This window comes from Petromyzon marinus, chromosome 19 (assembly GCF_048934315.1).
Source record: "Petromyzon marinus isolate PM22_M1 ecotype Great Lakes invasive population chromosome 19, UKy_Petmar_22M1.pri1.0, whole genome shotgun sequence".
Classification (NCBI taxonomy): domain Eukaryota; kingdom Metazoa; phylum Chordata; class Hyperoartia; order Petromyzontiformes; family Petromyzontidae; genus Petromyzon; species Petromyzon marinus.
Window position 1 is genome coordinate 2,815,530 of NC_133685.1, and position 20,373 is coordinate 2,835,902.

Genomic DNA, 20,373 nt, shown 5'->3' on the forward strand with positions numbered 1-20,373 from the left:
ACTGCTGAATGAAGCCCTCCCCAAGCTGTCACAACTCGTATATCACCTGCACACGACGTAACGTCATCGCTGGTGGATGGCCCGATGGGTTCGATCCCTCCTTGGGCTGCCACCACTTCATTCGTCTCGACCGCCGTCCCATCCAGCAAACTGTCCTGCCCAATGCCACTTACTTTTCACATTCAACCATTCAACTATTAAACTTTTAATGTTACCGGAACTCTAAAAGACTCTTTTTCAGAAGCAACCTCGCCACAAATGATCACTCAACAAAGTGGCTTATCACGTGGAAATGTATAGCAGTCAAATACTCTCAAAGCACGTCGATTCTAAATGTCGGAGAGAAAAGCCGGAGGAACCGGAGAAAAATCCACGCGACCACGGGGAGAGAGCCACGCAAACTCCAAATATGCAGCAGCAGGCATCAGGCTCGGGATCGTACCCACGACCTCCTGCATACCGGGCAAGCTAGTTAACATCTCACCACCGCGGAGCCCCGTTGTCGTCATCACCATCACCGTTAGCAAAGACCCTTCCGCTGCTGGATGAAGGGCTTCCCACATTGTCGCCGTGTAATTTCACACGCACCATCCGTGTTAATTTATCTGCCGCGGGTGGAACGCCCACATTCCTACGACGCGACAGTTTTATCTTTCTTCCGCGCGACGACTATGGAACAACCACATTGAGCGCTCCTGTACTTTTGACTTTGCACAAAATGTACTCATTTTATTGAGTCAGGAGACATTTGCCCCGCATGGAGCAAAACCCTTCAATCGTTCAATCAGTCTTCATCTTACGTGCCACTATCGCCCTCAATGAAGTAGACCAGGGGTGGCCAACCCCCAGGCCGTGGACCGGTACCGGTCCGTGGCCTGTTAGGAACCAGGCCGCACAGCAGGAGGTGAGCGGCGAGTCCACGCGTGGAACCCGCCAATTATTTTATTATTTACCACTTCCGTCCGCGCCTCTTTCCCGCACTGCGCACTTGTCTCAGTCACAGTGTTGGTAAGCCCACAAGCTAACCCCTAGTAGCCAAAATTACTCAATGATGAACCCCCCCCCCACCCGCTCCCCCGGTCCATGAAAAAATTGTCTTCCATGAAACCGGTCCCTGGTGCCAAAAAAGTTGGGGACTGCTGAAATAGACTATGAGCACGGTTGGCTATGTACAGTGCAACAGAAGTTCAAGATGCACACGTGCAAGACAGCAGAACGGGAAAGCTACAAGGGGCATGGAGGAGCAACAGGAATGAGAAAAAGAAGTCCGTCACGACCTCAGCGGCTCACACCAAATGAGCAGAGTAAATTTAAACCGTCCGCAACGAGTAGTATAGGAAAAGTAATCGGTGAATAAAATAAATATTAAGTAAAGAAACCATTTTATCCCCCGTCTTATAGCTCAGATTTTATGGGGAAGGCTGGGAACTTGATAACAATAATAAACTACATGTATTTGTAAAGGCGACTTCCACTATTCTTTGGGTCTTTTGGTAAAGTCACTGAAGTAGGTTCAAAGAAAAGAACAAAAAAACTATGACGCTTCGATGGCAACACAAGCGGTCGTCATTAAGAGAAAAATAAACCCGTCTCTCTCCGATAGTATAGAGGGTGCGGGGGGGCCTCTGTCACGTTGCCAGCCCGGGCGCAGTAACGAGCGGCGGTGGTGGCGGGGGGGGGTGCAGCGCGAGTCATGGGTGCGTCACGACCGCCGGGATTGTTGATGCATCACTGCTGTCCCCCTCATCCCACTCCACGGCAGTGGTTGTTTTTATAACAGCGGCCACGTGCACCACAGCGTCCGACGCAACACTGCCCCCTGGCTGCCTGCTGCTGCACCTGCGCCACAGCCTCCTGCGCATGCCAGCCGTGCCACGACGCGCGGCGGCTCTCTCTCGCGCTCTCTCGCGCTCTCTCTCCGGCGCATTTTACGGGTCGTACCGCTTACGCGGCCGGTCGTACGGCACGACGTCCGACGTTTCGCGTCGCGCACGCCGCGGATTTCCTTGGGTAAAGTTCTCCGTGTGCCGAGGGCTTCTTCGGCGAACTTTCCCGGAGAAGCTCGCGGTTGCTCAAAACAACAATCGTCATCATCAGGCGCATGCGGCATGTGTAAACCGCGTCCGCACAAACTATGGCAGATGCGGTTAAACTGATGTACAAATGGAAAATTAAAAAAAAACCTCTCCAGCAGTGTGCGACTGTGGTCATCCAGAACGGACCGCACAACGTATAAACGACGCAATACCCCGATCCACAAATACGAAGGAGACATAACGGCGATGGACGATACACTCCGCTGCTCATGACGCGGTTGTCTGGCTTTGACCACCCGACTGGGAAATTGAAGTTGTTGCTCCGCATCAACATCAGCCGTACGAAAGAAGAAGAAGAAGCAGTAGGAGCGTCCAAAGATCGGCCAAAGGTGGAACGGCAAGCCGAGGCCGCGAACTTCGCGAACGACAGCGGCCGACGTTGGGATCGCGTAACGTGACAGATAATTATAAAACGTGCGGGAGGAGGCGGGCGGGCGGGCGGGCGGGCGAGGCGCTTACTGGCGGTGGGGCGGAAGTGGGAGCGCGCCAACGTCTTCCGCACGACCTGCGGCGTCACGGGGCTCATCTTCCACTTGAGCTTCCTGCGCAGGGGCCACGGCAGCATCGCGACTTCGCAGGAGAGAAACAGGAGGCAGGCGTCAACGGAAGGGGCCCATTTCACGATCCCCGCATCGCGTAACCCGACACCGGTGACCGCTCTCCGATGTGGTCCTTGGCCTCCCCCTAGGTCGACGCGGCCTTAAAAAAATTAGTGGTCGGCGCGGTGTGTGGACGTCGGCGCTGTAGAGATAAAGGCGGCTGGGCGTGGTGCTGGCTATCCACCCTCATATACTGACATAGGCATCCAGAGACCCACATAGAGACCCATAAATAAGCATTGGCTCCCGTGTTTCTGAGAGTCTGCAGATGGGGGTCGCGTTAAACCGCGATATAAATTAAAAGTCTATGGCTAAAAATGACCTGGCATGTGCCCGATCTCAGAAGCTAAGCAGTTTCGAGGCTGGTTTGTACTTGTATCGGTGACCACTGACACGTGTCAAGATTTGTAGGCATTAAGACTGATAGAGCAGTGAGCTGCCAGGAGGTGGCAGTACAGCAAAGGGCCGCAGACAGATTAACGACATTAACACGATCTAACCCAAAACACACAGGTGATGTTTGTTGGGAAAGCCTACGCGTTAAACAGATCTAATAAACTCTGTGGACCGAGGCTGTGGATTGAAGCTATCTGCGCGAAAACGTTTGCGTGTTTAAGCCCTCCGTGGATTGGCGGGGGTGGCAAGGTGAGGTTGAAAATTGTGCGGTTGGGAATGGGCCCTGATGCAAAAAACTAAAAGTAGCTCTCCAGGCCCCTGTCCAATGCCCACGACTCTCTTCACAGCCCGACAAGCTGGGCGCCGGTGCAGTTGCACCGACTGCACGCTCGACTGCACGCTCGACTGCTACGCCACTGCCTGGGTAGAGGAAGCGGCATCAAGCAGAACATCGAAATTCTCACTCGTCTCCTCCGCGGTGCCAAAGTAGACGGTGGGCGGCACGTTGTCGAAAATGCTGGGCACGAGCGCCGGCTTGAGTTGCCCGTCCTGGGCGCTGCCCGGCACACTGCGGGGGAAACAGAGACGGACAGGGACAGTCTTACCGGTGCCAAGAGATCCCTGCCCACGTGCAAGATTTAAATTCCACGTCGGGTGAGGCAGCTTGCGGAGCATTCACAGCAATTAAATCTCCTTCTTTCATCGACGCGCTTCTGAGATATGCAAATGATTTTTCACGAATCATTATTATTGATTTTTGGACTAAAAGCCACGTAATGATCTGGTCACATTTGTTTCATTAACGCCCTCCTTTGTACGTACATATGTTGAACTTCTTTCGCACCGTACGTAGCCACCCGTGCTAATCGGAGGTGCGGGAGGACAACAAACTAAACACAAAAAGAAGTGGCTTCCATCACCCATTATTGCCAAAGGAGTCCAAATAACAATTCGGAGCTTGATGGAATGTTACGTCGCAGGGCGAGGCACGTCATCCAGCAGTAGATTTAATCATGGGTGATGATGATCAGTCAGAGCCGTGTGATGACATCACCGCTCAGGGGAGTCTCACCTGCAGGCGGCAGTGCTCACGGCGAGGTCCAAGGCCGCGGCGTAGTCACCTCCGTCATCGTCAGAGCTGGTGCCGTCACTCACGTCCACCTCATCTCCCACCTCGTCCGGTCCATCCGGCAGCTCCTCCTCGTCATCGTCGTTGTCGTCTTCGTCGTCACCATCGAGGTCCACAGATTGCGCAGAAGAGTCCTCCGAACCGTCATCCTCCACCGCCTCGCTCCCGTCCTCCTCCTCCTCCTCTTCTCCGTCCTGCCCACAGTCCCCGCTGCCCAGCTCCGAGGGTGGACCGCCGGGCCTCCACCCCCGCTGCCCCAGCTCGCGCCCGCTTTGCCCCTGCCCCGAGTGCGCGGCCGACATGCCGCTGCCTTTGCCGGTGAGCCGCGGGCCGACCCGGCGCACCGGCGCGTCCCCAGGGCCGCCCCGTGTTCTGCTCGCGCTCGGCTTCGCCTCCGGGTTTTTCGCGCGATCCGATTTCGCCTTGCACGAGCTCGGGTTGGGCTTCCTCGTCAGCGTCGTCGGGCGGACGCTCGGAGGAGACTCGCGCAGGGATGCGATGGGGCCGCCTGGCGGATTCACCGTTGGCTCGCTCCCGCTTCTCGCGGCGCCCGCGGCCAGTCTCTGCACGGCGGCCGTCAGCTGCATCACGGGCAGCTCCGGGCCGCTCGACGTGTCCGTCACTCCGCCGTGCGCGGCAGGTCCCACGGGCATCCCCACGCTGCCGGCGTTCGCTCCGTTGAGCAGCCGGTGGTCATGGATTGTCTCGACGGCTGGCACGGTGTTCTCCACAAACCTAGCAGCAGCGGCAGCAGCGGCGGCGGTGCCGTCCAAGAGCAAATTGACGGTCGTCTGTCTCAACAAGAGGTTCACGTGCGCCGGTGGCTTTGGTGATGTACGGTGCGCGGGGTGAGCTCCGGGTTTGCGTGCCACTTGCTGCGTCGTCGAAACGTCGCGCGGGCGGTGGGTAGCGGTGCCCGGACGTGCGCTCGACCGCGAAACGATCCGGGGCAAAACGCAGTCACCACCGCCGCCGGTACCCAACCCCGCCGCGGCCGTCCTCGAATTCCCTCGCAAACTTTGGCCACGCAGGAAATCCGACCGCTGCCACTGCCCGAAAAGCGTCGTCTCTCCCAGCGCCGGTGAGGCGGCGCCGGCGCGGGGGGCCGGGCGGACCGACGGCCGCGCCGACTGCACCCTCCGCCTTCCCGTGAGCCACGGCTCGCCCGAACCAGCGCGGCAAGGCGCGCGCGTCGTCGAGGCGGGGCCGACGACGTCCGGCGCCGGCGATCTGAGGCGGCGCGCTCGGTGCCGGGGGCCGCCGGCGTCGGTCCGGGGCGGGGGGCTACCGTCTCCGAGCTGGGGGGTCGCGGCCCCTGCCGGTCGCCCCCGTGCGGCGGGGCCGCCCGTGCCGGCGTCCGGGCCGAGCTCGCGGCGCAGCGTGCCACAGTGACCGGCGGACAACGGCGGCGGTGCCAGCGCCATTGTGGCTCATGCCTTGCGCTCCAGGCTCTTCCACGTGCCTGGTGAAGCGAAACAAATGTGTTACGGGGCTAAAAGCACACGTAGCCTAGCGTACGAAATAACACGTACGAAATATACAACGGAGGGGTCGCCAATTGAACGAAACACCGAAGGCAGCATAATTGTAATGCCTCCACCAGCCCAAGGAAAGTTGTAAATGAGACCTGTTGTTATAGTTATTATATCAAAGCCTCACCAAGTCTCAAAACTCGTTTTCAGGAGGATCCTGCCAAGTTTTCACAATGGGGGGCAATGTTGCTGCTGCTGCGTGTAAATTCCAATTGAGTAATAGGCAATTATTTTTTCATCATTGGGATGTTCAGCCGATACCAATTACATCGTTTGTTTTTGCCATGGGAGGAAACTGCAGCTCCAACCCCCAGAGGAAACCCATGCAGGACAGGGGGATGTGGGCGATGGTTGCAATGTGTAACCACAATCGAGTAATTTGCAGGTACATAGTCCAGCATTGGGATGTTTTGGCCAATAACATGAGTTACATTGTGGGGGTTTTTTTTGTTATGGGAGGAAAACATAGGAAAGCCATGTGAAACAGGGGACGGGCATGCAAACTCAATCTCCTTCAACCTCACTCACACGTTCACAAGCACTGGAGCAGGGGGAGAACATGTAAACTCCACACAGAAGGGCGCTCGAGTAGGGGAGTCGAACCCAGGGCCTTCTTACAGTGAGGCACTGCACCACGTTGGCGGCCTATTGTTAACTTTTAGCCGATGTGCTAACTTTGCCCTTTCATGCAAGCTAAGCGATATTTAAATCATCGCGCTTAGGTCACGGATGTCACGCTGTTAGGTGGTCGGTCTAACCCCCATCGTTTGTTTACCAACCTCCACTCGATAGCACATTCAGTGAGCGTCGAGCGGCACATTCCAGTTGACGGGTAACGCATTTTATGAGGCTCGTGAGAAAGCGAGCAGTCTGGTTATACAAACTTTAGCTACTCCCAGAGCCCAGCATTACAATGCTAATCAAACAGAAGATGAAAATAAGCACACCGCACAGTTCTGATATGAGCAACACATTTCTCTCATTACACTGGTAGAGGTGGGGGGGGGGGGACGTTAATGACATCCCCTGATATAAGCACTCTTCTGACATACACGCACATTCGGACTTGCTCCAAAGAGGGTGTGTGCTTATATCCAGCTGCTGACTGATCCAGTCTCAGCATGACACTTTTGGCAGTCGCCCCTCAAATTCCACGCTGCAGAGTAAAAATTACGCTGGGTCCAACATACGGCAGCTGGGCTGTATATTTGCCCGCCTGACGTGGCACTGCGGGTGACAAAGACGATTTAATCACGACTTCTTATCGGACTTGGACGCTGCCGTGGGTTTAAAGGTTCCCATGTTGGACTCACGATCCGGAGGTCGGCGCTTCGATTTCCGCGGCGCGGCAGTTTAAGAACGACGGTGCAGGTTTCCTAACAATCCGCCCTTACCTCTCTGTCCGCTCATCAACAGTACAGTCCTATGCCAGATACTTATTTGAGGTCAAGTCGACCTAGGGAAGAGGCCAAAGACCGGTTCACACACATACACAACAAAGACAAATACTCCCAGTGTCGCCTCAACAGGCTGCTGGGGTAAAGTGCTGTTTGCGTGGTAGCCACGAGGCGGTGGTTAGAGTTTACCCTCACACGCTCATTCATTGGCCAATAACGCCTTAATATATAGAGATCCCCAGAGCTTGGACAATCGTTGGGTGGCTCCGGCTCCTCCTCACAGCGCCTCAGAGTTGTCCTCTCTTCTAGAGAAAGCACCGCGCGGCGGCGTTGGCTATTGAAACTAATTTTTATTTCACCAGGTAAGGCCCACCGAGCTATGTAGCTCTTTTTCAGAAGCGGCCTGGCCATCAAAGAAATGATAGCTCAACCAAGTGGCTTATCATGGTGTGGAAATTGATAGCAGCTGCATTCTATAAAAACGCATGATGCCGATTCTAAATGTGGAGAAAAAATTCCACGTGACCACGGGGTGCACATGCAAACTCCAAATATACAGCAGGCACCAGGGTAGGGATGAAACCCACGACCCTCCTGCATACCAGGCGAGGTAGTTACCTCCTAGCCACCATCGCCCAAGCAGGACAATCGGCGTGTCACGTGTGGTGGTGGTAAAGTGTGTGTGTATTCCCACCTTTTCCAAGATGCCTGGCCAGCGTCGGAAGAAGAGGCCAAATACACAATATACAGGGGCTCTCTTGAATGTTCTCTCGTGAGAGGCTCTTGCGCCAGTACTGACCCGGGCGAGCGATAGCAGGGCTCCGTCTACCTTTTAAACTCTTGCCAGACCCATTTAGCGCCCGTGCTTCCGAGGTGACACCAGAGGCTGCTAATCAGTCACAACAGCGCAGTCACTTCCCTAGAAACCACAGCCTTACCCAGAAACAAACACTTCCCTAGAAACCACAGCCTTACCCAGAAACAAACACAGCAGTAGAGCGGTGGGGGCGGCTGTAGCCCGGAGGGCGCTCTCAAATACCGAGCAGGATCCGGCAAAGTCGGGGCGAATAGGGGCACCTAGAGCCTGACCAGACACGCACAGAGACCAATATCCCCTAGATTAAGCCTCATGGACTGTTGGGGCAGGAACCGTAAAGCAAGCAACTTTTAAGGGCTGCATTGGGGTACGTGGGGGATGGTGCAGCTTGCACCGTGCGCGGCCGCCTTTGTCTCATCCACTTCTGACGTGTGTACGCTGCACCTGTGATGCGTGTGTACGTTGAACTTCTTCCGCACCGTACGTAGCCAACCGTGCTAAATCGGTGGTGCGGGGGAAGGACAACAAACCAAACACACGACTTGTGAGTGGCAGGTACTGGACTTGTAAGGACTGGAGGACACCCAGGACCAGTTCACCAGGTTCGTCCTGATGTGCGTTTACCACTACACCACCAAAGGCTCAGAACGCACGGGTGAGACTCGAACCTGGCCGTACAGGCGAGTCCTTTCAAATGCCAAAGACCAGAGGACCAGGAGCTTTACAGGTGATGAGACCAGGTAGGTTACGTAGATACCAGGCAGCCAAGGCAGGTATCCCATACAATTCATGTTGAGACTTACAACCGGGCAGGTAATGGGGACAATATACAACCGAGTTCAGGTGAGAGAGACAGACCAATGCTGGCAAAGAGACGTAGCCGATTCTAAGCACCCGTAAAGACCTCGTAAGTGTCAAAAATGTTTTCGTTCGTAATGAACGCACCTTGACCTGCGATGACACACGTGGAGCAGACACGTCGTGGGTATGAACGAAGAGAATGGAGGGTGAAGCGTGTTCAGCAGAAGCATAGAACCCCTTTGCGTGTGCGCGCGTGTGTTTTAGTGTTTATTGCCCTTCCCGTGGTGTGTAAACATCGCCACTGGGGAGACAAAGGCGGTCGTGGCGTGGTGCTGGCCACCCACCAACTCGTGCACCGCTCCGGCCTTCATAGGTGTTACTCGCGAATAGCACTTGCCCCTACAGTCTGTTGACGCTACACGGGGGATCGTTGTTCTTTGTTGTCCTTCCACCCCGCGCATCTCCGTTTAGCTACGCACGGTGCGAAAGAAGTTCAGCACACCACGCTGCCCATACACGGTGGGGGGGGGGGGTGAGGGATGCACGTGCCCGTGAAACGACCTGGAGGATCGGACTCGCGCGAGCATGAGAGGAGACGGCGCGCGGACGTGCGGAGGACGTCGCTTTAAAGTGAATGTTATCGTACGCCAAGGGCTAGGAGCACGGCATGGCTGTTAAGGTAAGAAGGAATGACGGGGACGTGGGGGTCTCAGCAGTGGCGGAGCCGTCAACCCACAGAGCTCAACCCCGTATTCTCGAGCAGGGAAATCGAGTTTGCAGGTCCACGCGGTGTACAGCCGTTTCAAAACGGAACAACAACAAACATGTGTTTGTCTCTGTGTTTCTCTCTTGGGATGGGGCTTTGTATGATGAACGTTGAGGTTTATAACGCGCACGGGGTGACCGATATGGTGTGAATTGATCTGTAATAAGGTAGGGCGCTGATTAGCAAAGGGCTGAGAAGTATGAATAAGGTAGACACTGATAAGGGGTTGACAGGTATGAATAAGGTAAACACTGATAAGTGGCTGACAGGGCATGAATAAGGTAGTCACTGATAAGGGGTTGACAGGTATGAATAAGGTAGACACTGATTAGGGGTTGACAGGTATGAATAAGGTAGACACTGATTAGGGGTTGACAGGTATGAATAAGGTAGTCACTGATAAGGGGTTGACAGGTATGAATAAGGTACACACTGATAAGGGGTTGACAGGTATGAATAAGGTACACACTGATAAGGGGTTGACAGGTATGAATAAGGTAGACACTGTTAAGGGGCTGAGAGGTATGAATAAGGTAGTCACTGATAAGGGGTTGACAGGTATGAATAAGGTAGACACTGATAAGGGGTTGACAGGTATGAATAAGGTAGACACTGTTAAGGGGCTGAGAGGTATGAATAAGTTAGACACTGATAAGGGGTTGACAGGTATGAATGAGGTAGACACTGATAAGACGTTGACAGGTATGAATAAGGTAGTCACTGATAAGGGGTTGACAGGTATGAATAAGGTAGACACTGTTAAGGGGTTGACAGGTATTAATAAGGTAAACACTGTTAAGGGGTTGACAGGTATGAATAAGGTAGTCACTGATAAGGGGTTGACAGGTATGAATAAGGTAGTCACTGCTAAGGGGCTGAGAGGTATGAATAAGGTAGTCACTGATACGGGGTTGACAGGTATGAATAAGGTAGTCACTGATAAGGGGTTGACAGGTATGAATAAGGTAGTCACTGATACGGGGTTGACAGGGTATGAATAAGGTAGTCACTGATACGGGGTTGACAGGTATGAATAAGGTAGTCACTGATAAGGGGTTGACAGGTATGAATAAGGTAGTCACTGATAAGGGGTTGACAGGTATGAATAAGGTAAACACTGTTAAGGGGTTGACAGGTATGAATAAGGTAGTCACTGATAAGGGGTTGACAGGTATGAATAAGGTAGTCACTGCTAAGGGGCTGAGAGGTATGAATAAGGTAGTCACTGATACGGGGTTGACAGGTATGAATAAGGTAGTCACTGATAAGGGGTTGACAGGTATGAATAAGGTAGTCACTGATACGGGGTTGACAGGGTATGAATAAGGTAGTCACTGATACGGGGTTGACAGGTATGAATAAGGTAGTCACTGATAAGGGGTTGACAGGTATGAATAAGGTAGACACTGATAACGGGTTGACAGGTATGAATAAGGTAGTCACTGTTAAGGGGCTGAGAGGTATGAATAAGGTAGTCACTGATAAGGGGTTGACAGGTATGAATAAGGTAGACACTGATAAGGGGTTGACAGGTATGAATAAGGTAGACACTGATAAGGGGTTGACAGGTATGAATAAGGTAGACACTGATAAGGGGTTGACAGGTATGAATAAGGTAGACACTGATACGGGGTTGACAGGTATGAATAAGGTAAACACTGTTAAGGGGTTGACAGGTATGAATAAGGTAGACACTGATACGGGGTTGACAGGTATTAATAAGGTAGACACTGATACGGGGTTGACAGGTATTAATAAGGTAGACACTGATAAGGGGTTGACAGGTATTAATAAGGTAGTCACTGATAAGTGGTTGAGCGAGGTGGCTGCCCGCGATGATGAGCATCGCGCGATCGCGAGAGATGGCGGTGGGGAGGACCTTAATCCAACAGTGGATAGACCATGTCTGAACATAATGATGATTGTGTAACCGGACGCGGGGGTCTGTGGCAATGCGTGACACACACACACACACCCTGGTTAACCTCGTGTTACAATCTCGTAGGCCTTGTAAAGTTATCGAATTGAGAGAAAAAAAATAGGTTAACGTTACGTTCACCAAGCGCTTTGTAGCGGCACCGGCTATTTTTTTTTAATCGAGAACGCCGCTCCTTCAAACCCACCTCGCCACCACGGGCTCCCGCCGACGAGACGAGAGAGGCACCTGAACGCGAGCGACGGGCAGACGTCGACAATAAACTTTGATTTCCTTTTTTTTTAATATAATTTACAAACTAAAATAAAGCGCGGCCCGACCTGGCCCGGCACAGAGAGGATGAGGTAACACGAGGCGCGAGGCCTCCGCTAGGCGAGCCCCGTGGCGGGACGCGCGCTTTTATAGAGTCAGCGCGAGGTGGGGCGGGGTCACTGGGATGCCGGTTCGCCTCGCCATTGGTCAGGATTCGTGACGTACGTTGAGTTGTTATTTAATTATATGCACCGCATTTAATTTTGAAATCTTAATGAAGCTGGTTTCAGTTTCAGTTTCATTTATTTGGTATAGCCCTGTGAGCCATTCGGCTCTTGAATCGGGTGCAACCGTAACAAACAAAAAACATGAACAAGAAAACGTCTTAAAGTGACTTTGTGCATGTGCAAACAGAAAATCCAGGAAACAACAGCAAAATATTCTTGAAATAGCATCGTACACCAACGCTGTGTGCAAAAATCCCAGTGGGGTGCAAGTCAAACAACATCCACAAGACAACTTAGATTAACGCCATCAGTCTAACTCCGTACTACAACAAACAAGCATGGCCAAACAAAAAAAACGTTTTCGAAATCACCAAAATAAAGAAATCACCAAAATTACTGGCGAAACATCGTACTCTCTAACACACCGGTGTGCTGTACTAGTGACGAATTGGCCACGTTCTGTTTACGTGACAACCCTTACTAGTTGGCTGTGTTGTGTGGTGGCGGGTTTTAACGACACATTTATATATTTACGGGATCTAACCCAAAAAACTTTATTATGCAGGAATTTTTTGTAAAATGCATGTCATACTCTTGCCACAATAACGTGGAATTTCCACCACCGGCTCAAGACTTTGGCAAAAAACCCACTTTTACATATTTTTCAGGAGGCTGCAGAGAAAGTATGGGGCCGTCCATAAATGACGTCACGCGATTTTGGACAATTTTTGACCCCCCCCCCCCTTCGTCACACGGCGTCACAAAAAGTCAGACCCCCCCTCAAATATGACGTCACAAAGCTCAGCCCCCCCCCCCAAAAAAAAATATAAAACATGCTTAAAATCGCTTTAAACTATTGTCATTGTAGTGCGTATTTAATGTGACGCTGCACTCTGATGTTGTAGGAGAAAACATTTATTAAAACGTTTATTTAATTAAGTAGAACGTGTTGTCTATATTTATTTAAAGTTGCGCATTTTGATGTGACCTCACATTTCTCAACCCCCCCCCCCCCCCATCGTCACACATCGTCACAAATGTCTGACCCCCCCCCCCAGGTGCGTGACGTCATTTATGGACGGCGCCTATGCCACTCCCTGCAGGCTGTATCTGTAGACCAGCGTCTTGAGTGGTCTTCCCTCCCAGCGTTGACAAACTTGCTCCCGTCATAAAAATATGGAATTTCCACTAATGCCTTTGAGGTCACCAGCGGGGTTGTCCACGAACAAGCACCCCATGGGTCAATTGAAAAGGGAGACACTTACATTTGTACTCAACATTATGAGACCTCCTTTGCCAGTAACAAGATATAGTAATAGGTTTTGCCCTTTTAACTGGCACAAAAAAATACTGACACCTTTATTCAAGGCATCATGTCTGCAATAACCACAACACAAGCAGTCAAAATGACAACTCTGATAATAATATGCACTGTCCTTGAATTTGATTGGTCCACACTCGGGTGCTTGTATTGTGGTTATTGCAGACATGATGCCTTGAATAAAGGGGTCAGTTTTTTTGTGCTCAACATCAGTACATTATAAAGGAAAACATCGTAAGCAAGACATGATTACTCTTCATCATCGGCCCTTATCGCCTCCAGCGACGTGCCCTGCCTTACCCATACTCGCGTTCATCAGCAGTTGAAACTATGCCAAATAGTTTAAGGGTAAAAATATGGAAAGGAGCAGCCCTGTAATGTATTGTTTTTTTACTTATCCAGAAGATCTACACCAAGCCGTATGACTCTTTTTGCAAGAGTGTTCCCCCTGCAGCTACATTGTTTTTTTTTTCATTTTAAGATGTTTTCAACCAATTGTGATATAGTGTGGGAAGGAACCGGGCCATCCAGAGAAAAACCACGTGCGCGAGCGAGGTGGAAACGCTCAGTGCCCGTACAGATGGAAACAGATGGCGATTGATCCACTCGCTGTACCGCCATCTCCTGGTGAGCCAGGGGTACGGCAACCACCTGGACGCCCACGGGAGGGGGAGCTTCACAGCAACATCTGTGCGGTGATCCACTAACCCTCCACGGTGCTGAATTACAGGCAGGCCAAGTGCAGCAGCGTAGCCATACTGCCCGACCACCTCAATCACGGGCTGCCCGGCACACGCAACTGCTGGCGTTAGGGTGGCAATCGCTAGGAAGGAGCGGTATTTGGCTTACACTTACACCGCTGCCCAGACGTCTTTGGAAGAGGTGGAAGAACTCACACTTTAACCCAGCGCACGCGACCTGCTGGTGGACTCTCTCTGGAATACCCATTTATACTGCTGGGTGGACAGATGTGATTGGTGGTGGTGGGGGAGGGGGTTAGGATTCGTGCCCATGTTTCTACTGCCGCGCCGGGAGGTCGTATAGAACCAGCGACCTCTGCATTGCAAGTCAGCATGTTGAACATTACACACACGGGCGATAATCTCGAGACAGTATATTCTATTAACAAATCATCACGAGATGGGAAAAACCTCTGAAATGGCAATATACGTATCTGAGTGTGGCGTGGCATTAGAGATGATAACGCGTTAGGAGGGGGGGGCGGTGTGTGGGAGGTCCCTTGACACCCTCACCATGGTGGTCCAGTCCAAGTCCCAGGGATAGACAGGGGCGGCTCCTCCTCTGCTCCATCTCGTCGTCTCCCCCACAAACCCTCCTCCTCGAACCCTCTCAACTTGGTTTCGCCGGCGGAGTAGCTAGGATCATCTGTGGAAGCTCCGCAACGGTGGTTGAACGCTGAACCACCACCACCACCACCACCGGTCCATCATCTCCATCCTCTTCCCCATCCAATCCTGCCCGACCACCTCTATCACCTCCTATTCCTCCTGCCCCCCCACCAAAAAAAGATCAACATCTCTCCATCAACATCACCATCACTGGCATCAGCATCGGCATACGCGTCCAGTCCTGCCATGATGGTAGGAGGCGGAGGTGAGACAGAGCGGAGACACAGAGACAGATGTCAGATGTGCGGGATGATGTGCGTGCGTGATGCTGTGCATGCGTGCGTGTACGATGCTGTGTGTGTGATACTCCGTGTACATGTGTGATGCTGTGGATGTGTGCGGTATTGCGTGTATGTGTATCGTTGTCTTTGCTTGCATGTGTGCATGCATGCGATTCAAAATGTGTGTACGCGTGTTGGTGTGTGTGGTTCATGATGTGAGTGCATGCATGTCATAAAGAGCTGTCGGCTAACCGGCACTTGCCCCAACAGTCTGTGAAATACTACAGGGGGATCTTTATCTTTTGTATGCATGATGTATGTGTGTGACGCTGTGTGATGATACTATGTACGTGTGTAATTGTGTGTGTGTGACGCTGTGTGATGATACTGTGTATGTGTGTAATTGTGTGTGTGGGTAGTGGTGTGTAATTGTGTGTGAGTGTAGCGGTTAGCGCTACGCTGCGTACGAACCCCGGCTACCCGAGTTCGATTCCCGCTCAAGGCCCACATTAGTGACGATTATCTGCAACAGTCCTAGGCATCCCCTAGGTCGACTCAGCCTCAAATGAGTACCTGGTGCTGTGTGTAAACATTTCCACTGGGGAGACAAATGTGGCCGGGCGTGGTTGCTAACCACCCACCCCCTTGTTTGGTTGGTGGCTATACGCGTTATCCAGCACCGTGGAGGCGAGGGTTGGGGGACCACACACACATACGGTTTAGAAACTCCATTTCCCGTTGGGCGTCGAGGTGAAATATAAAATGCGAGACAACAACTGTGGACTAATGCCATCTGTTACATCTGCGTGGGATGGAGTGTCGCACTCTACTCCCCTCCGTGCACTCTCCCATCTCCCCCCCCCGCTCTCTCATCTCGCTCTCCTCCCATCTACTCTCTCCTACCTCTTCCACTCTCATCTGACTCTACAACGCCAGTCAGCTGTCACCCAGCCGCCCGTGCTGTCGACATCCCCTACCCCCTGTTGATGGAGACTCCAAATCTTAGTTCATGTCCCTCTGCCTAGAACCGACCGCCTCTATAAAATAAACACACCCAATGTTCCTGTACAAGCATCTTGAGATGCGGTTGCTTCTAGACGCTGTATACATCCACAATGCATGATGCCGTATATATGGTCTGGATGCGTGCGTGATGCTGCGTGTCTGTGCGTGCGTGTGTGTGCGGCAGAGTGGTTTAGCCCACTGCAAACGAGACCACCTGAGTTCGATTATCGGCCGCGGCTAACATGATGGGTCAGTGATATCTGACCCATTCGCGGGCCTCCTCTCGGTCGACTTAGCCTTAAATGAGTAGCTGGTGCGGCGTGTCAAATCATCAGCACCGGGGAGACAAAGGCGGCCTGGCGGTGTGCTGACCACTCCACCTCATTGCACCGTCCCAACCTCAATTGGTGTCTGTAGAAAGTGCACGACCCGGTTGTACCGCGTATTTTCACCATGGTGTCCGACGTTTCGCTCCACGTGCTTTGACCTTCTTCAGGAACTGCCTGATAAGCAATAGGGGGGTGGGGGGGATGGGTGAAGGAAAGGGCCATGGAACTTTGGGGTTGAATCCTGGGATCAGGTCGACACGGTGCGCGATCGGTAACGGCACGAGAGAGTGGCATCTTCCTTAATCCACAGCGTCGGCAGTGTCATTTAGCGGTGTCAATTAGCCAATCAATTAGCGTTTAAGCTTAATATACCAGTTCCCTCCTGATTACGGATCGCGCCAGATTTGACACGACGCTTGTGTGGGTATGTTCTGTGCGCACGCGTGTTTGTAGTTTGTTTGTGTGCGTGAGTGTGGCGGGGGAGCGGCAGCGTAGTGGTTAGCACGCCGCGCTCTCAATCCGGCGACCCGAGGGTCGATTTCAGCTCACAGAGTCGAATATCTGAACGGCTCGTAGGTCGACTCAGCCTGCATCCTGGGTCGACTTAGCTGGACACCGCCAAGCCCCTCGTGTGCCGTGCCCGCCTTAATAGGTGCTCGCTAACAGGACTTGCTCCAAGTCCTGTGACGGTGGACCTTTGTTTTTACGCGTGCGTATTTGTATTTACGTTCGCGTAATCTGTATATGCAGCGTGTGTGTGCTGTGCGTTAGTGGGGAGTGGTAGTGTAGCAGCTGGCGCGCTGCGCCACGAACCAGGCCACTCGAGTTCGATTCCAGCTCACGGACAACACCGGTGACGATTATCCTGAACCGGTCCTGGGCCTCCCCCTAGGTCGACTCAGCCTCAAATTAGTACCTGGTGCGGTGTGTAAACATCGCTACTCGGGAGACTAAGGCGGCCGGGTGTGGTGTTGGCCACCCACCCCCTCGTGTGCTGTGCTGGCCTTCATAGGTGCTCGCTAACAGCACTTGCCCCAACAGTCTGTTACAGGCTATACGGGGGATCTTTGTCTTTTTTGTCCATTAGTTGCAACGTGCGTTTCATGGAATATAAATATTTATAACAATAGTGTCAGCCTTTTATCTATCCACAGTTTGATGGAGGCCTCCCAACGCCGTCAGTAATGGGGTTAGGGGTGCGAGGCGGGAGTTGTTTGACCATACTTCACTACGCTGGTCATTGCGGGTTGGTTAAGGATAGGCGTGGTGGTAGGGAGCCGACGACGGATGGACAGTGTCATGTATATCACTCGCCACTGATGTCACCCGCATTATGCTCCTTTATAGTAGCACCGTACTCAAATCTATGCATATACACACAGTATATATACACACACACACACGAGTGTATCCTGCATACGGAACCTATATTATACGTGCATTGTCACAGGCTCACTCTGCATGCCCTATTCAGTCGTGATATCAACAATGCCATCGTTACCCAGAAAAGCCTCACCGACTCCCAATTGGGATCTGTGGTCAATTCCATGAATTCAAGGTTTTGGTTTCGCTCGAGAGGAAACCGGAGTACCCGGGAAAAGAAGATATTGAACAAGAAAACAACCCTGCAAGCTTTTTTTGCACGGATAGATGCAATAATCTATTGCTGTGCAGCCATCTGCAGGCCACCTTGCAGCCCGAGACGAAAACACGCGGTATTTCCAGACGGTCTCCCGTCAAAGAACTAGCCAGGCCCAGGCGCAGTACACATGAAACGTTGGGCCAACGTTAGTATGTAGTCGGAATCGTTGGATCAACGTTGACCCAAACATTGGTCGGACGTGCCATAATTACTGGGAACTCGTTTTAGCTTCCGGGATGAGACGAGGTCGGGCGCATTTGGGGTGTTTCGGTTGCCCAGGGATAGAAACTCCCCTGAAGGGGGGACTCAGGTTGACAGGGCTACAATTGTGTTGGCTGCACATTGGCTTAGTTACACTGCGCTATGGACCCGGCGACCTGACCTCGATTCCGCGCCACGGCTAACATCAGTGGCAAGTGATAGTTAAATCGGTGCTGGGTGCTCCCCCCCCCCCTCCATGCACAAACCCGCACTACCCAGCGTGGTGAAGTATGGTCTGGAAAATCGATGTCTTGTATTTATATGTGCACAGTATTCTTGGTTCTTTCGGTAAAGTCACGTAGAACGGAAACAATAAAATAATAAAAATATAAAACAATACAATTCTCACGACGTTTCGACTGCAACACAAGCAATCATCATCAGGAGTGAAAACCACAACAAAATTTTCTTGTTGTGGTTTTCACACCTGATTATGATTGCTTGTGTTTCAGTCGAAACGTCGTGAGAATTGTATTGTTTATATTTTTATTATTTTATTGTTTCCCTTCTACGTGACTTTACCGAAAGAACCAAGAATATGAATCCCTGAAGTCACGAAAGCTTTAAATAAAAAATGTGCACAGTAGTGAAGTCTGCCTCTGCTTGTTTTCAGCCCAAAATCAAAATCACTGGGTTTACAGTGCAGTGCGCTAACCACTGCGCCACAGCTCCAGCTCAAACTACTTCGGGTTTCTGAACCCGTACACTTGAGTTCGATTCCTGGTTACGGCTGGCATTCGTGGCACGTGACATCTGCTACCACTTCCCACTCTCCTTCTCCACCACCCCTGACCAGTGCGGTGAAGTAAGATCAAACACAAACCCCGTGGCCCGATTGACAAAGGAATGAACATTAGGTCTATGATACAGTGTTTAATGGGTTCCTGCTGTCCCATGTTACGCGATGACAACGCGCACAGATCAATGACTCCAGCGATATTGAGCGTGGGCGTGCGTCGATAATTACATAAAGCACCTCTGGGGCTAACACCCTCAGTCTGTTGGTCTCTGCTAATCCCCGCGAAGGATATTTCAGATTCACGATCTGTTAATCCACATCCACCATCAACTTCGGGAAACTGCGGCGATAGCGGTGACCCCAGGTCACTTTTGCTAATGAGACTCATCTTGGTCTCTTGGATTCTCACCTGGTTAAACCACACAAACTTGACCCTGAATTTTAGCCAGATGAAACCGGTACGAAGTGATCCGATTGTCCAACTTCTGCCGAAAATAAAACGGTCACAACGTTGAGCCGCGCGGGGTGATGTCAGGGAGCTTCCAGGTGTGTAATGGTTCGCACGCCAGAGGTCACCCGTTCTAATCGATCTCCCGGCACGGCAATTTAAACAATGGGGCACGTTTATTATACCGCCCCACCCACCTCGCCTGCCCTCTCTCTACCCAGCAGTATACGTGAGTACATCACAGTTAGGTCGCGCGTCGTGGGGTATAGTGTGGGGTAAAGTGTGGGGTGAAGTGTGGGGTAAAATGTGGGTACCCCCCCCAGCTACCACCACCACTTCCAAGATCTGTAGCCAGCAGGAAAAATGGGCCCAAAGTAACCTCGAGTGAAACGCCCCTCGCAGAGACACGTCTGACAGAGGTGGTGTGAGTAGGGCATTGCAAGGCTGAGCCTTTACCTCGTGCGTTCTGAACAACCACGGCGCGTCTGTTTATAACGAGCTCCCCCGTTGTGTTGAGGAAGTGAAACTCTAATCATGGATTTACTCTCCTGAGGATTCGACAAATCGTGACGATTCTGGGCCGCGAATTGATTCAACTCTGATCTAAGTATGTGTTTTTTTACCGTTTCGTAATTTGTCCAGATTTTTCTATCTTCCTCGTTTGTACAGTTTTGTTTGCTCCGTTATCCTAAATGTAACGTTTGCATATAATCTGCGTACGATGTGCACACGTGTGCTTGTATGCAATGTGGCACGCATATAATTTTGTATATCGTCATTCATCCATTTTCTGAGACGCACACTTTCGATGCATGTATTGTGAATGCGATCGCTGCATCGGATTTTTCTCCCACATGTAAACGCTCATTAATTGGCCGAGAAGAGAGAGACAATGGTAGCCCAGTTTTGCCGTTATTCGGACTCGTCGGTGCAGTATGGTTACCAATTCTCACTGCTGCCAAGTCTCCATCCGGGCCACTGATCAGTGGAGACTTCAGCACCTTGGACAGCTACTTAAGACTCACGCGGACCGGTTTAACAAATCAAAGG

The 20,373-nt window shown here is 51.8% G+C and overlaps 2 protein-coding genes across 4 annotated transcripts in view; one reads left to right on the top strand and one right to left on the bottom strand.

The window, feature by feature from the left end:
* The window catches only part of LOC116943918 (uncharacterized), a 32,387-nt gene extending 19,682 nt beyond the window's left edge, over positions 1-12,705 (bottom strand). For both annotated transcript variants that reach the window (XR_012942225.1, XM_032957264.2), the window contains exons 1-4: positions 11,657-12,705; positions 4,164-5,682; positions 3,556-3,659; positions 2,556-2,666 (exon numbers count right to left, since the gene is read on the bottom strand). Coding sequence is in view for 1 of the 2 variants with exons in the window: in XM_032957264.2 (XP_032813155.2) it covers positions 2,556-2,666; positions 3,556-3,659; positions 4,164-5,644 (1,696 nt within the window). In the remaining variant the exon portion in view is untranslated. The remainder of the gene's footprint in view (positions 1-2,555; positions 2,667-3,555; positions 3,660-4,163; positions 5,683-11,656) is intronic.
* A 1,755-nt stretch (positions 12,706-14,460) lies between these two features.
* LOC116943793 (CLIP-associating protein 2-like) overlaps positions 14,461-20,373 on the top strand; it is a 52,293-nt gene continuing 46,380 nt past the window's right edge. The window contains exon 1 of one of the 2 annotated variants that reach the window (XM_076068071.1): positions 14,461-14,883. In XM_076068071.1, the coding sequence (XP_075924186.1) occupies positions 14,865-14,883 (19 nt within the window). In that variant the 5' untranslated portion in view covers positions 14,461-14,864. The remainder of the gene's footprint in view (positions 14,884-20,373) is intronic. The other variant, XM_076068069.1, reaches the window with a different exon arrangement.